At 44.8% G+C, this 16,625-nt stretch overlaps 1 protein-coding gene across 1 annotated transcript in view; it reads right to left on the reverse strand.

Moving 5' to 3' along the window:
* The window catches only part of VPS41 (VPS41 subunit of HOPS complex), a 308,457-nt gene that overhangs the window by 66,993 nt on the left and 224,839 nt on the right, over positions 1 to 16,625 (reverse strand). The window contains exon 18 of the mRNA XM_073678260.1: positions 11,574 to 11,701. Coding sequence (XP_073534361.1) covers positions 11,574 to 11,701 — 128 coding nt within the window. The remainder of the gene's footprint in view (positions 1 to 11,573; positions 11,702 to 16,625) is intronic.

Below are 16,625 nucleotides of genomic sequence, written 5' to 3' on the forward strand. Positions count from 1 at the left end.
ACCTCTGCTTCTGAGGATAAGTTTATCCGAGTCACCAGCCTCAGAAATCGCAGGTTAACAGCAGCTCAGATTAGAGACCAGGTCAATGCCACACAGAGTTCTAGCAGCAGACACATCTCTTCAACAACTGTTAAGAGGAGACTTTGTGCAGTAGGTCTTCATGGTAAAATAGCTGCTAGGAAACCACTGCTAAGGACAGGCAACAAGCATAAGAGACTTGCTTGGGCTAAAGAACACAAGGAATGGACATTAGACCAGTGGAAATCTGTGCTTTGGTCTGATGAGTCCAAATTTGAGATCTTTGGTTCCAACCACCGTGTCTTTGTGTGATGCAGAAAAGGTGAACGGATGTACTCTACATGCCTGGTTCCCACCGTGAAGCATGGAGGAGGAGGTGTGATGGTGTGGGGGTGCTTTGCTGGTGACACTGTTGGGGATTTATTCAAAATTGAAGGCATACTGAACCAGCATGGCTACCACAGCATCTTGCAGCGGCATGCTATTACATCCGGTTTGCGTTTAGTTGGATCATCATTTATTTTTCAACAGGACAATGAACCCAAACACACCTCCAGGCTGTGTAAGGGCTATTTGACCAAGAAGGAGAGTGATGGGGTGCTACGCCAGATGACCTGGCCTCCACAGTCACCAGACCTGAACCCAATCGAGATGGTTTGGCGTGAGCTGGACCGCAGAGTGAAGGCAAAAGGGCCAACAAGTGCTAAGCATCTCTGGGAACTCCTTCAAGATTGTTGGAAGACCATTTCTGGTGACTACCTCTTGAAGCTCATGAAGAGAATGCCAAGAGTGTGCAAAGCAGTCATCAAAGCAAAAGGTGGCTACTTTGAAGAACCTAGAATATAAGACATATTTTCAGTTGTTTCACACTTTTTAGTTAAGTATATAATTCCACATGTGTTAATTCATAGTTTTGATGCCTTCAGTGTGAATGTACAATTTTCATAGTCATGAAAATACAAAAATATCTTTAAATGAGAAGGTGTGTCCAAACTTTTGGTCTGTACCGTACGTGGTCTGAAAATACTGCCATTTCTGGCCTCCATTAAAAATTTCCTTTAGTGTGTCATTGAAGCAATTCACCGCAGTTTGCTGTTCAAACTACTTACCTACAGGCCAGGTATTTAAAACTGTGTTTTCTCTGTCACACTGATCACATATAAGTTCGATCCAAACTCAGTCATTTGTAGTGAGTGTGGAAGATACTGTCCTCCATTTAAAATGGGCAAGGCACGTGGCAAGGGACTGGGAACTGGACGTGATGGTAATGGTGCATGCAGAGGCCGAGGACAAGGCCGTGGGCAAGCCGAAATTGTGCCACAACAAACACCCACATCTTCTCGTCTGACCTTCCTGTCCCAATTTCTAGGGGACCGCAGCACACCACTATTGAATCCAGAGCAATGTCAAAAGGTTGTTGGTTGGAAAGCGGATAATGCTTCCAGTCACTTAGCCACCACCACCACCCTGTCTTCCACACAGTCAAGTCTCAGTAGTCGTGAGTCTGGACCGCATATTCCTCACCCTGATCCTCCTTCCTCCCACCATGCTGAGTACCCAGAGACAACTGATCCCACACTTGGACACTCTGAAGAGCTGTTAAATTTTCCATTTATAGATTCGGGCCTCTCGCCCGGTCCACTTGAAGCAGGGCAAAAGGAGATCGCATGTAGAAATGCCCAAATATTTGAGCAGCCACGGTCACACAATGGCGATGGTGGGAAAGTGTCACAAGAGGTGGACGATGAGGAGACACAATTGCCAGAAAGTCAGGAGGAGGACCAGGGTGCGGAAGTGGAAGACGAGGTGGTGGATGATATAGTAACTGACCCAACCTGGCAGGAGGACATGCAGAGCGAGGACAGCAGCACACAGGGGGAGGGAGGTAGAGCACCCCAACAGGCAGGAATAAGCAGTGTGGTGGCCGCAGACAGAAGGCAGGCAACCATTCCCCGTAACACCAACACGAAGGAAGTTGCCAGTACAACTATTAGGTCTTCCCGAGTCTGGTTGTTTATTAAAGACTCTGCCGATAACCCCAAAAAGGCCATTTGCAACACCTGCCAGGCCAGTATCAGCAGGGGTGGCAAAACGACCAGCCTGACCACCACCAGCATCATCAGGCACATGGCAGCAAAGCACCCGACTTTGTGGGCCGAACCCCAGGGTCCAGGAACAGTGTCTGCGGGTGGCACCATTGCTTCTTCCGTTGTTGTGCATGCAAGCCAATTCCCTGTCCATGGTGCATGCGAAGATGCCTCCTGCCCTGCACCTGTCGTTGCACACTCTCAAGTAGCAGCATCAGGAAGCACGTCCATGTCCTTGTCCCAGCGCAGCGTTCAGTTGTCCATACCCCAGTCCTTGGAACGCAAGTGCAAATATGCAGCCAACGCCCCACAGGCCACACTACTAAATTCTCACATTTCACAACTGCTTGTGCTCAAAATGTTGCCTTTTAGGCTCGTGGAGACGGAAGCATTCTGCAACCTGATGGCGGCGGCCGTACCTCGGTATTCGGTCCCCAGCCACCACTATTTCTCCCGATGTGCCGTCCCCGCATTACACAAGCACGTGTCCCAAAACATTAGCCGTGCTCTCAACAATGCAGTTACCGGTAAAGTCCACCTAACCACGGACACGTGGACAAGTGCTTGTGGGCAGGGACGGTACATCTCGCTGACGGCACACTGGGTTAACATAGTGGAAGCCGGGACCCAGTCGGCCCTTGGGACGGAACACGTCCTCCCGACACCAAGGATTGCGGGCCCTAGGTCAATCAGGGTTGCCACCACGGTCTACAGTTCATGCACCTTATCCTCCTCAGCCTCCTTCTCCTCTTCAGCCTCCATCTCCGAAATGACCTCATCAGTTACAAGGCGGAAGCACTGCAGCACGGCCTCGGCCAAGCGGCAACAGGCTGTGCTGAAGCTAATATGCTTAGGTGAAAAACCGCACAATGCTGAAGAGTTGTGGACAGCTAGGAAAGAGCAGGCAGATCTGTGGCTCACACCGCTGAACCTACAGCCAGGCATGGTCGTGTGTGACAATGGCCGGAACCTGGTGGCGGCTCTGAGGCGAGGCGAGCTCACACACGTACCATGCCTGGCCCATGTGCTTAACCTCGTGGTTCAGTGGTTTCTCAAAGCCTACCCGGAGCTGCTTTATAAAGTAAGCTGCCTGTGTGCCCATTTTAGAAAATCAGCTTCCGCCGTCCTAGCAGTGTTTCAGCAGCCTTTGACGCTTCCGGCTCACAGACTGGTGTGTTTTGTCCCCACGCGTTGGAACCCTACATTGCAGATGTTGGGAAGGATTTGTGAGCAGAAGAGGGCAGTTGTTGAGTACCAGCATCAAACAAGGCCGTCGGTATTCAGTTCAGACTCCACACATAAGACCTCAGGAGTGGACATGGATGTCAGACATATGTACCATCCTCCAAAACTTTGAGGACTCCACCAAGATGGTGAGCGGCGATGACGCCATAATTAGCGTCACCATCCCGCTTCTCTGTCTTCTGAAACGCTCTTTGCTCACAAACAAAGAGGATGCATTGCAGGCGGAGCACGATGAGATGGAGCAATGAACCATACAGGGTGATTACACACAGCCAAGCCTCATCTCATCCCAACGTGGATTGGGTGACAATGAGGAACAGGAGGAGGAGGAAGGACAGGAGCTAATTTCATGCACTATAGACGGTACTACCTGCACAGCTGTCATACCGTCTGTTCAGCGTGGATGGCCAGAGGACAGAGAGGAGGAGGAGGAGAGCATGGTCAGTCATCCTCTTGGTGAGGACACGAAAGTTTTGCCTGTTTGTAGTCTGGCACGCATGGCTGAGTTTATGTTACGCTGCCTTTCCCATGACCCTCGCGTTCTCAAAATTTTGGGTGATAGTCATTATTGGTTGGTGACACTTCTAGACCCACGCTACAAGGAGAACTTTCTATCTCTTATTCCTGAGGCGGACAGGTCTACAAAAATGGGGCAGTACCAAAAGGCCCTTGTTGTGGAACTATTAAAAAAATTCCCATCTGAAAACGCTGGCGGCAGAGGGCACACTTCGTTGGACAACCAAGGAGTACAGGCGAGAGAGACACAACTTCAATCCAGCAGAGGCAGGGGAACACTGTCAAAGTTCTGAGAGAGTTTTCTCAGACCCTCCCATCGCACAGGCTCTGAGGCGTGGGGTACTCTCACAAGGAGTGCAAAGTTTGGGAAGATGCTGAGGGAGTACCTTGCAGACCGTACCAACGTCCTCCGTGATTCAGCTGTGCCTTATAATTATTGGGTATCCAAGCTGGATACGTTAAATGAACTGGCTCTCTATGCCTTGGAGGTCCTGACCTGCCTGCCGCCAGCGTTTTATCAGAGCGGGTTTTTAGTGCCGCTGGTGGAATTATAACTGATAAGAGCTTCCGCCTGTCAACTGAAAATGCTGACAGGCTGATTGTTATAAAACTGAACAAGGGCAGGATAGGGCCAGACTTCTCAACACCACCGAATGATAGCAGGTTAACATAAACTCAAATCCAGTGTCTTTTCTTGGGAGGTGTATTCCCATGCACCTTTTCACACCCACACATGGGTATATGCTTCCTGATTTTGGCTATTTGCTCTTGTCCTCCTCCTTCTCCACCACCATATCACCAGGGTGACCGTGGTCCGTGATGCAACACCCAGATAATTTTTTTAAAGGGTGTTTATGATGCTCGTAAAAAATTTTTTATACAGCATGTTCATGAATACCCCCCAGAGGTAAATGTTTGTCAGCCCATACACTTAGTGCATGGGCATTGCAAGTATAGGAGGCTCGCTCCTTTCTAATGGGAACATTTTTTAATGAGGCCCTCCTCCACGTCTATTCCAAGGGTCATTGAAGTGCCTCCAAATTTTTGGCAGCCCTTGCATTCACTACATAGGCCAACACTATGGGAGACTCTCTCCTTTCTAATGGGAATTTGTCGTTACTGTGGCCCTGCTCTATGTGTCTTTAAATTCTTAGTGGGGTTTTTCCTAAAATTGGTCAGCAACTGGACTCACTGCATACATTATAACTGTATAGCAGACTCTCTACTTTCTAATGGGAACATGTCGTACCTTGTTACTGTGGCCCTGCTCTGTGTGTCTTTAAATTCTTAGTGGGGTTTTTCCTAAAATTGGTCAGCCGTTGGACTCACTGCATACCCTATAACTGTATAGTAGACTCTCTCCTTCCTAATGGTAATTTGTCGTTACTGTGGCCCTGCTCTGTGTGTCTTTAAATTCTTAGTGGGGTTTTTCCCAAATTTTGGCAGCCCTTGCAGTCACAGCATGAGCATTACCACCATTTGCTCTTGTCCTCCTCCTTCTCCTCATCCTCCACCACCATATCACCAGGGTGACCGTGGTCCGTGATGCAACACCCAGATAATTTTTTTAAAGGGTGTTTATGATGCTCGTAAAATTTTTTTTATACAGCATGTTCATGAATACCCCCCAGAGGTAAATGTTTGTCAGCCCATACACTTAGTGCATGGGCATTGCAAGTATAGGAGGCCCGCTCCTTTCTAATGGGAACATTTTTTTATGAGGCCCTCCTCCACGTCTCTTCCAAGGGTCATTGAAGTGCCTCCAAATTTTTGGCAGCCCTTGCATTCACTACATAGGCCAACACTATGGGAGACTCTCTCCTTTCTAATGGGAATTTGTCGTTACTGTGGCCCTGCTCTATGTGTCTTTAAATTCTTAGTGGGGTTTTTCCCAAATTTTGGCAGCCCTTGCAGTCACAGCATGAGCATTACCACTATTGGAGACCCGCTCCTTTATAATGGGAACATTTTTTTTTTTACTGAGACCCTCCTCTATGTCTCTTCAAAGGGGTATTGGGTTGTGTCCAAATTTTTGGCAACCCTTGCAGTCACTACAATACGCAATAACAATATAGGAGACCCACTTGTTAATAATGGGAACAACAAAGCATAGCCGGCTGATGGCTCTCTAACAATAGCTAGGGCCGACTGCTGGCCTTTTAAGACTAGTAAGGGCCATCTGATGTCCCTATAAAAATAGGCTTTATGACTTTCAGAGTCCCTGCATCATAAATAAAAAAGGATGTGTCTGATATATCACACACCACATTGCCAGATAAGGTTGTAAAATGTTAAAATGACATTTCCCGGTGAATGCATTTGTCGTAAAAAAAATAAAACAATAGGATCTTTCTTTAGTATAAAAAAACAGCGTCACCAATTTAACCTCAATGTAATCACATTGTTCAGCTCATGCACCTCCTCCTCCATCTCCGAAATGACCACATCAGTCACAAGCTGACAGCACTGCCTTGGCCAAGCGGCAACAGGCTGTGCTGAAGATAACATGCTTAATGCTTAATTGACAAACCGCCCAGCGCTGCAGAGTTGTTGAAAGATGTAACACAGCAGCCTGATCTGTGGCTCTCACCGCTGAACATACAGCCAGGTGTGGTCGTGTGTGATAATGGGCGGAACCTGGTGACGGAGAAATGACAGCCAGGGTAGATACGGTTTCCCTCTATGCCAGTCCTTTCACCGAGCTAAAGAATATGACTGTGGTGAAAAACAACTCCCACTGAGAAACTGTTTCAGATTGCAAAACATTGTGCCCACCAGAGCATTTGATTCTGAGGGCTAACCTTTCTCACCCGCTCAAGAGCCCCATAGCAGCTCCAAAGTTAGCGCTATCATGAACTCTCCTGAGGTAGAAGCCAAGGCACAACAGAGGATTCTCTGGTGGGACCGTCCAACCCTGCCGAGAAGCAGTCCTGGCTAAGAAAAGTGTGTGGGAAGGTTCCCGGACACTCTATGGCTGCTTTTTTACTGAGGAGGAAACACACACAAACACGGGGAGAACATACAAAGTCCTTGCAGATGTTGTCCTTGCTGTGATTTGAACCCAGGATCCCAGCGCTGCAAGGCTTCAGTGCTAACCACTGATCCAATATGATGCCATTCACCCTCTAATATCTAACAGGCTGGAGAAACTTGCACCTACTGCCACTCTACCTTCAGCTCCTTTGTGAGAAAATGTATTTGGGCAGCCACTCAGTCTACCAAATAAAATTCCTGAGAAGGAAATTGGGGATGGCTTCGCTACTGGTACTGGGGGCAGTGCTAATACCATGGCGTTGTACCATAGTTTGCTGGAAATATTCCAGGCTGGTAGGAAGAAAGCAAATTCCCACAGAAAAGTACCAGCAGTAATGTCCAGGCCACATTTCAAGTGCAGATATAAAGAAATAGTCGGCACTCCGTAGTCCTTGTTAGTAATGGTGGTGCATGTGGAGAAATAGATTGCAAACAAAGTAGAAGGATCCCGGCACTCATGTGTATACGATCAATTCATTTATTCCACATGTAGGAAAAATACAACAAAATGTTTCAGCCCCTTGCAGGCTTTTGTCAATTGACAAAAGCCTGCAAGGGGCTGAAACGTTTTGTTGTATTTTTCCTACATGTGGAATAAATGAATTGATCGTATACACATGAGTGCCGGGATCCTTCTACATTTCAAGTGCAAGCAGCTTTAGAGGACTTCCTGGGAGAAATGACACGCAGGGTAGATATGGTTTCCCTCTATGCCAGTCCTTTCACCGAGCTAAATTCAACTCTTAGCAAAAAAAGTTGTGGACTGGCTCCGTACAGTCCCTAGCCACATTCACCTGTCCACGTGTTTGTGGTTAGGCGGTCCTTCCCAGTAAGTGCACTGGGGAGTTCACGGGTAATGTTGTGGGACCAGTGCTTGTGGAAGGCGTAGGCGATACCAGGAAATATAGTGGTGGCTGGGGACCGAGTATGGACACCCTGCCGCCGCCAGCATGAGGTTGTGAAAAGCTTCCGCCTCCACGAGCTTAAAAGGCCATATTTCAAGTCCAAAGAGCTGCCCAGAAATCTGGCAGTTTAGTGTTGCGACCTGTGGGTGGGTGGCTGGCTGCATACTTGCACTTGCATTCCAAGTAACAGAAAACTAAGGAGATGGTGGCCTCTATCATCATCATGGCCTCACCTCAGCACTATGAACTCTCCTGAAGGAGAAGCCAGGGCCCGCCGGAGGAGTCTCCGGTTCTCTGGTGGGCCCGTCCAACCCTGCCGAAAAGCAGCCCTGGCTAAGAAAAGTGTGGGGGAAGGTTCCTCGACACTCTATGGCTGCTTTTTTAATGTGGATCGGCCATGCTTATGCATGTTATTTCTCAAAACGAATTACAGATCAGGCCATTGTCCAACTCTGTATTCAAGAAAATAAAAGCGCAAAGAAAGAGGTGTGTGTGTCAAAGCACCACAGACAAGTGCGAGTTGATGTTGGACGGGCTGCCATTGCTTCTGCAACAAGCTTAATTACAGGACTTTCTGGGAGAAATGACACACAGGGTAGATACGGTTTCCCTCTATGCCAGTCCTTTCACCGAGCTAAATACAACTCTCAGCAAAAAAAAGTTGTGGACTGGCTCCGTACCGTCCCTGGCCACATTCACCGGTCCACGTGTTTGTGTTTAGGCGGTCCTTCCCAGTAAGTGCATTGGGGAGGGCACGGGTAATGTTGTGGGACCCGTGCTTGTGGAAGGAGGAGGCGATACCGGGAAATATAGTGGCGGCTGGGGACAGAGTATGGACACCCTGCCGCCGCTGGCATGAGGTTATGAAAAGCTTCCACCTCCACGAGCCTAAAAGGCCACATTTCAAGTGCAAGCAACTGTCAAAAATTTGGCAGTATAGTATTCCAGCCTGTGGGTGGGTGGCTGCCTGCATACTTGTGCTTTCATTCCAAGGAATGTGGTAGGGACAACTGAACGCTGCACTGGGACAAGGACGTGGACGATGATGATCTGCAATGACCGGTGCATGGCGGCAGGCATCTTCACGTGCCAAGGATCACTTATGATGGGCACACTTTTAGGCAGTGACCTGGGAGTCAGAAATGCTTCCAGAGGTCTTCCCAATGCTGTTCCCATGTCTTTTCAGCACTGTATGCATGTGTCTGATGATGTGTCACACACCACATGGCCAGTTAAGGTTGTAAAATGTTAAAATGACATTTCCTGGTGAATGCATTTGTCTTGGTTGAAAGCAATGCAAAAGTGCAAAAACGCATCAAAAACGCTATGTGTGAACATAGCCCAAGTTGTGGAGGAGTATTTTTGTTTTTGGTTATTTATTTTGCCTTATATACAAGTCATTACCCTGGAAAGGATGTTCCTTAACATATTTCCCAGGAAAATCCACTTTGGTTGAGTTTTTGTATGTTTTATTGTGAGTCCATAAAAGTGGGGTAATACCTCTGACCACATTGTTGACAGCAGTGATCTGGGAGTCAAGAGATGCTTCCAGGGTCTTCCCCATGCTGTTCCCATGCCATTTGAGCACTGTTCCCATCGATTTGGGCAATTTTTAGGCCCTCTGCAGACCGCCGGTGGGAGCCGCCTGAAAAATGATCGAGTTTCCCATAGACTTACATTGGGCTCGTTGCTCGGGTCGAGCACCCTAGTATCCAATTTGCTCGACCCGAGCAACGAGTACCCGAGCATTTTAGTGCTCGCTCATCACTAGTCATCATCCATATGAATAATTTAATAATTGAAAAAAGTTTGTTCTAGAATCTAAAGCCCAACAAACTCCCACGTGCAATTATTTACTTTCCTACAAAATACACTGAAGACTTTCAGCATCCGGCCAGCGGGATTCATTATAGGATCGCCTTTCTTTATTACATTACGCAGAATTGATTTCTACTCTTGAATAAATACCATACAATGAAACCAAACTTCCTGGCTTTGATGTTTGCAGCCGCTGCACGTGCATTATATAAAGCTGAATTCATTATCATGATTAGTCCACTTTAATACATTTCAGGGAGAAACAACAGCAGCAATAATCAATGCTCAGAAGCGTATCATTGTAGGTAAATGTGTACGGCAGATATCCAGACTGTTGGTGAAATAAGTCTATTCCTAATGATTCTGCAGACTGCTGATCAATAACTAAATAGCAATGTTGGACAGGAGTTCTGATGCCTACTACAGGTCTCTATTTGTAACGAATTTGTGTTTGTTCACTCTCAAGTACATTGTAATGATAGATCTTATTGATGATCTGTCCTGTGTGTTCTAATAGGTAATTTGTGAAGCACCACGTAAGACATAGACCCTAGAGGCCAGTGCCTGTTTCCAAGGTCATCTGCGTGTTGTCATCTGCTAAACTTTTGGGGTCTATAACTGAGTCAGTAACTAGGTCCACAGAAAGATACTCTAGCCCTTTACTGGGCCAGGGCTTTACAGAAATCACCATCACTGTCCCCATTGCGTCTCAAAATCTAAATCAGTATGTCTTTGCAGTGTGGGAGGGAACAGAAGTATCCGGAGGAAACCCACACATACACAGGGAGAACATACCAACTCCTTGCAGATGTTGTCCTTGGTGAGATTTGACTTCCAAGATCCCAGCGCTGCAGGGCAACAGTGCTAACCACTGAGCCACCGTGCTGCCCAGAACTAGGAAATTGATGGCCTTTTCTTAGTACAGGACATCAATATCAGCTCCTTGAAGGTCTGGACTACAGAGCGTTGGCAAGCACCATGTCCCCATTATTGTTTACCATTGACGGTTGTGTCTGGTATTACAACTCTGAGAAGCCCATTCAAATTAATTGGACGGATCTGCAATGCCAAGCACCACCACTACTGAATATACTGAGGTGTGCCTGGTAAACAATAAAGGCGACACAGGGCTTGATGGCAAGCCACATGGCTTGTTGTTACACCACAGCCCCTTTAATCAACTTATTCTTGGAAGTGCCATGATTCAAACCACCACAAATCCCATATTGATAGCCTATCCTTAGGACTGGCCTTCATTTATCTAGGCCAAAAAAAACTAATAAATTCTTTTTAAAGCAATGTACAATTGACTTGGGGCCCCAAATCCAAGAAACAGGCAACCTGGCTCTCAGTAAAAACTTTGTTTTGGTGACGATGATGTGACACCTACACTTTCATTATCTGTACCAATGGATGATAACTTCTGCCCAAATGTAACAATTAAAGAATGCAGTCAGCTAGTTGTGCTGTTCTGCTCTCCACACTGTATACATCTGGCCACCGCTGCAGCGGATAACAGTTACTTGGTAAAGGTGCTGGGTGTTGGACCGCCTCCAATTTGATGTTGATGAATCAAGTTGTCAATATCAAAGTAGTGGACAATCCCTTAAAGTAAAGGCAATTCTTATTCTTCATCATCCATGTAGAAACAAGGTGGGACTGGCAGGAGAAAATTTTAATTCGGTCAAAAGATTTCCTCAATTTCAAGTCTATGACCTGTAATACAACAGCCAAGTAGTAGTGGTAATTTTATTTTACTATTTGTGTCTATTCAGTGGCAATGAATGACAGATCCATAGATGGATAAGACAAGAAAAGAAACAATAAGAATGGGAAAAAAATAAAAATCTAAGTTTATAACCTAATAATTCTGAGCTGAACAGAGAATTCACAGGTAATGAAACATGATTTTATACAGAAACAATTCTGATAGTATGAGGCTTTTACTCACAATTCTGCCAGCGCCTTTAGGAGCGTTCGGTTACTCGGGTCATGGCTCAGATGCGTCTTTAAAGCATGGACTATAGTTTTGTTATTGTACAGGTCTCCGGGCCACTCTCTGATCAGGGTAGAGAATCCCTGCAGAAATGAAAAAGGAGAACATGATTATTACAACATGTGGTTGAGGCGTATGTGACATGCCGAAATACGCTTAAAGGGTTCAGCTAGTCTTATTTAATCAAGGTTTAATTATACTGCAGTAAAAATGTATGCTACACTATCAAAAAGTTTGTTTTAATAAACATAGTTTTTAAGTTTTTTGCATTCTGCAATTAGGCAAAAGATAAAGCAGCTAGATTAGAGAGGGAAGCGTTGGGACTTTTTAATTAAACCATAATAGAAAAACTATTATGTTATTCAAATAAATAGAGAGACATTTAGGATGAAAATCAATATTAGTTTCAGACCTCCCCTTTGAGGTCAGGGCCCCACTATGAGATTCGCCATAAGGTGGCCGTGGCTTTATCCAGTCTGATCAGAATATTAATAGAAGAACCTCGTTTTCAGTCTTGTAAATTTTTGCTTACTTGTATAACTTTTGTATGTGCGGTCCGTGTCTTTGTCTACAGCTCTTTATATAGGGAACCTGTCACCTTAGAAAATGCTATTTTCCTACAGATATAGGGCTAATTTCTAGGTAAGCTGAATTACAAAGCTGCCTGGCCAGCTTAGTAAAAGTGCGGCGACCATAAGAAAATTAACTTATTTCCTCCCGGAAGCAGCCGGCTTTCAGTCATGGCTCGTATAGTGTGATTACAGTCATCGCTCACTATATTGTGATCAGCAGCTGTAATCACACGCCAACACTTTGACTGACAGCTCGCTCTGCCCAAAAGCGCAGTAGAGCCAGCTTTCAATCAAAGTACCATGGTGTGATTACAGTATAGTGAGTGGTGTGGTGAGAGATGACTGCAGCTGCTCCGTGCACACCCCCATGACTGAAAGCTGGTAGCCGCACTTTCAGTAAAGCGGCTGAACAGCATTGTAATGCCATTTACTTGGAGATTAACCCTATATAAGTAGGTAAATAGCGTTTTCAGAGGTGACAGGTTCCCTTTAAGGGACACACTATAAAGAGTTACCCCTAGGGTATAGACAGGTAAAATCATTTAATAATTTGTTGGTGGGGAAAATATATATTTTATGGCAATCTCATAATGAAGCAGAAAATGAGACATTGTAAGAAATAAATTTCATTATACTTTCACTATTTCAATCATGAAAAGAAGCCCCCCAACCACCAAGCTTTATAATTCATTATTGTAGGAAACATACGCTTCCTCCAAACTGCCAGCTGGTGGTCTGTGGTTCAGGACTTTAGAAAGAAACTAACAAACACAAAAGATTCAGCAGCACTCTACAAGCTCTAAGAAATATGAATGAATGATCTATACGACTATACTATACTGCGAGAGCCCATCTGGTTCAAAAGGACAACTTCTTCAGAAGTGACCCTACGCTAAAGAGATAAACAAGCTACTTTTTTCTTTTTAATTACAGGAAGCAGGTTGGCTACCCGTTTATTTTGAAGACCTAAGACCATTAGAGGGAAGTTTGATGGTGTAGGGTCCCACCTGCTGAGATTGCCTTGTCACTGGCAGACGGGATAATATTCTTTAACAAAATGTGCACTAGGAACCTCCCATTTATAAGTATAGGAAATATAGACGTAATGCAAAAGTCATATGTACAATGCCTATTTCTTAGTGCTGTTGTATCTTTTATTATTATATGCTTTTGCGTTGCAGTCATAGCAGTGTTGTGCGCTCACACATTTGTATGTTTGGATGTGCTGACTAACTTGAAATTTTCCAAAAAAGAAAAAAAAAAAATGTCATTGCTCCAAAACTACGAGACAGAACATACATTAGAGCTGGTGCGAATCAATTCACAGCACCCAGGTGAGTAATCTCTGGCCGCTGGATGGGAGACATGAGAACCACCTCCTACCTGACGACATCCGCAGCTCTTATTTTGATTAGCTGGCCTGGCACAACTTCTTTGTTGCAGAATGATGCACATCTGACGTCTCGTCAGGCCGGCTAATCTAAAGGAGAGAGGCAAATGCTGCCAGGCAGGAGTCCGTTCTCAGGGCTCTCGTCCAACGGCCACAAATTACTGGCATTGCCGATGGCACTCTACTACTCATCCTTTCAGTTGACATTGGCATTGTACATGGCAGAACAGTAAACAACACATAAAGCTTGTAATGAATAGCTATTCTCCTGGTCCAGCTTCCAATGCTAGGTTAGGACTAGACAATGAGTGCCATCGAGGACAGTCTTATCGTTTGTCTGCTCTATTCTGATGACTTCTGTTGCTCCACATTTCTCAGCTCTGCTGCTGCTCTTACTACAAGTTTCCATCTCACTACGAAGGTCCAAGAGAGTGGAGGAAGGGCAGACATGGAAAGTGGCTTCCTATAGTTGTACCATGTTGAAGATCACCCAGCAGTCTTATCTTTGTCTATTTGACTGCATGTTAGGAAAAGGGCGCAGATGCAAGGACCAAGCTTATACCATGTATACAAATGACTACCTACTTTAGCTTTTATATTATATTTTCTACAACTTTGGCTGCACAAACGAAAATGTACTTACTTCCAGAGACCGATATTGAACAACAAGAAAACAAAGCTCACAATACAATAAAAACCACCTAATCCTGAAGTCCAGAGCGTTCGCTGTACCGTCACCAATCTGATTGGAATGGAAAATCACTCTGTACTGCAGGTAATCACAGAGGAGATGCGATTGTCAAAGGTCCCATAACTAGCTGGAAGCGAACCCCACTGGCTTTTTAATCCACGAGGAAATAACTTGCAGTATAATAACTAAACCACCTACTGCGTTACATAGGTTAAGAACAAAATATATATAAAAAGAATGACTTCCAATGTGAGACACCCGGTACAAGGAAATCTCATTATTTTTCAGATATAGAACAGACTGGGCAAACTTCAGCACATAAGCCTTGTCTGATTCCTAGACTTTTAAGGAAAGGTACTATATTTTCTATAGACACACACATAAAAAATAACCCCACAACAAAAATCACAGGGTCGTAGAGTATACTAGTATCACAGAAACACAAAGAAGACCGCTTCCATGAGCTGATTCAGCGGATGTTACTTTAGAAGAAACTGGACCAGCATTACAAAAAAGTCTTTAACACTTTCCTTTAGCTAATATGGTCCTTACTGTTTTCTGTGCAAAACTATTAAAGGGGCTGTATGAGATTACAGAAATAGTGCCACTCTTGCCCACGGGCTGTGCCTGAAATTGCAAGTAATTCAAATAATTTCCTATAAATCTTTTATGTACTCAAAGTGGTAGGGTCAACACTAATCATATTGACTGTATGGATCACATACAAGTGCTTCTCACTAAATTAGAATATCATCAAAAAGTTCATTTATTTCAGTTCTTCAATACAAAAAGTGAAACTCATATTATATAGAGTCATTACAAACAGAGTGATCTATTTCAAGTGTTTATTTCTGTTAATGTTGATGATTATGGCTTACAGCCAATGAAAACACAAAAGTCATTATCTCAGTAAATTAGAATACTTTATAACAACAGCTTGAAAAATGTTTTTAAAACCCGAAATGTTGGCCTACTGAAATGTACGTTTAGTAAATGCACTCAATACTTGGTCGGGGCTCCTTTTGCATCAATTGCTGCATTAATGCGGTGTGGCATGGAGGCGATCAGCCTGTGGCACTGCTGAGGTGTTATGGAAGCCCAGGTTGCTTTGATAGCTGCCTTCAGCTTGTCTGCATTGTTGGGTCTGGTGTCTCTCATCTTCCTCTTGACAATACCCCATAGATTCTCTTTGGGGTTAAGGTCAGGCGAGTTTGCTGGCCAATCAAGCACAGTGATACTGTTGTTTGTAAACCAGGTATTGGTACTTTTGGCAGTGTGGACAGGTGCCAAGTCCTGCTGGAGAATGAAATTTCCATCTCCAAAAAGCTTGTCGGCAGAGGGAAGCATGAAGTGCTCTAAAATTTCCTGGTAGACGGCTGCACTAACATTGGTCTTGATAAAACACAGTGGACCTACACCAGCAGATGACATGGCTCCCAAACCATCACTGATGTGGAAACTTCACACTAGACCTCAAGTAGCTTGGATTGTGGCCTCTCCACTCTTCCTCCAGACTCTGGGACCTTGATTTCCAAATGAAATGTAAAATTTACTTTCATCTGAAAACAACCCCCTGGACCACTGACCAACAGTCCAGGTCTTTTTCTCCTTGGCCCAGGTTAGACGCTTCTGGAGTTGTCTATTGGTCATGAGTGGCTTGACACAAGGAATGCGACACTTGTCGCCCATGTCCTGGATACGTCTGTGTGTGTGGTGGCTCTTGAAGCAATGACTCCAGCAGAAGTCCACTCCTTGTGAATCTCCCCCAAATTTTTGAATGGCCTTTTCTTAACAATCCTTTCAAGGCTGCGGTTATCCCGGATGCTTGTGCACCTTTTTCTACCACACTTTTTCCTTCCACTCAACTTTATATTAATATGCTTGGATACAGCACTCTGTGAACAGCCAGCTTCTTTAGCAATGACCTTTTGTGGCTTACCCTCCTCGTGGAGTGTGTCAATGACTGCCTTCTGGACATCTGTCAAGTCAGCAGTCTTCCCCATGATTGTGGAGCCTACTGAAACAGACTAAGGGACATTTTTAAACGCTTAGGAAAACTTTGCAGGTGTTTTTGTTAATTATTCTAATTTACTGAGATAATGATTATATATAATATATGAGTTTCACCTTTTGTATTGAAGGACTGAAATAAATTAACTTTTTGATGATCATCTAATTTAGTGAGAAGCACTTGTATGCAGGGCTGTGGAGTCGGAGTCGTGGAGTTGGAGTTAGTTTTGGTTGGAGTCGGAGTCGGTAGAAATGTACCGACTCCAGCTTTAAAAAAAATGCATTAATATTTCATAATTGAACTTTCATATGAATTTTATAAATGTTACTCAAATATATATGTT

The sequence above is a fragment of the Phyllobates terribilis genome, unplaced genomic scaffold (assembly GCF_046119375.1).
Source record: "Phyllobates terribilis strain yellow unplaced genomic scaffold, ASM4611937v1 Scaffold_4__5_contigs__length_816908805, whole genome shotgun sequence".
NCBI classification, from domain to species: Eukaryota; Metazoa; Chordata; class Amphibia; order Anura; family Dendrobatidae; genus Phyllobates; species Phyllobates terribilis.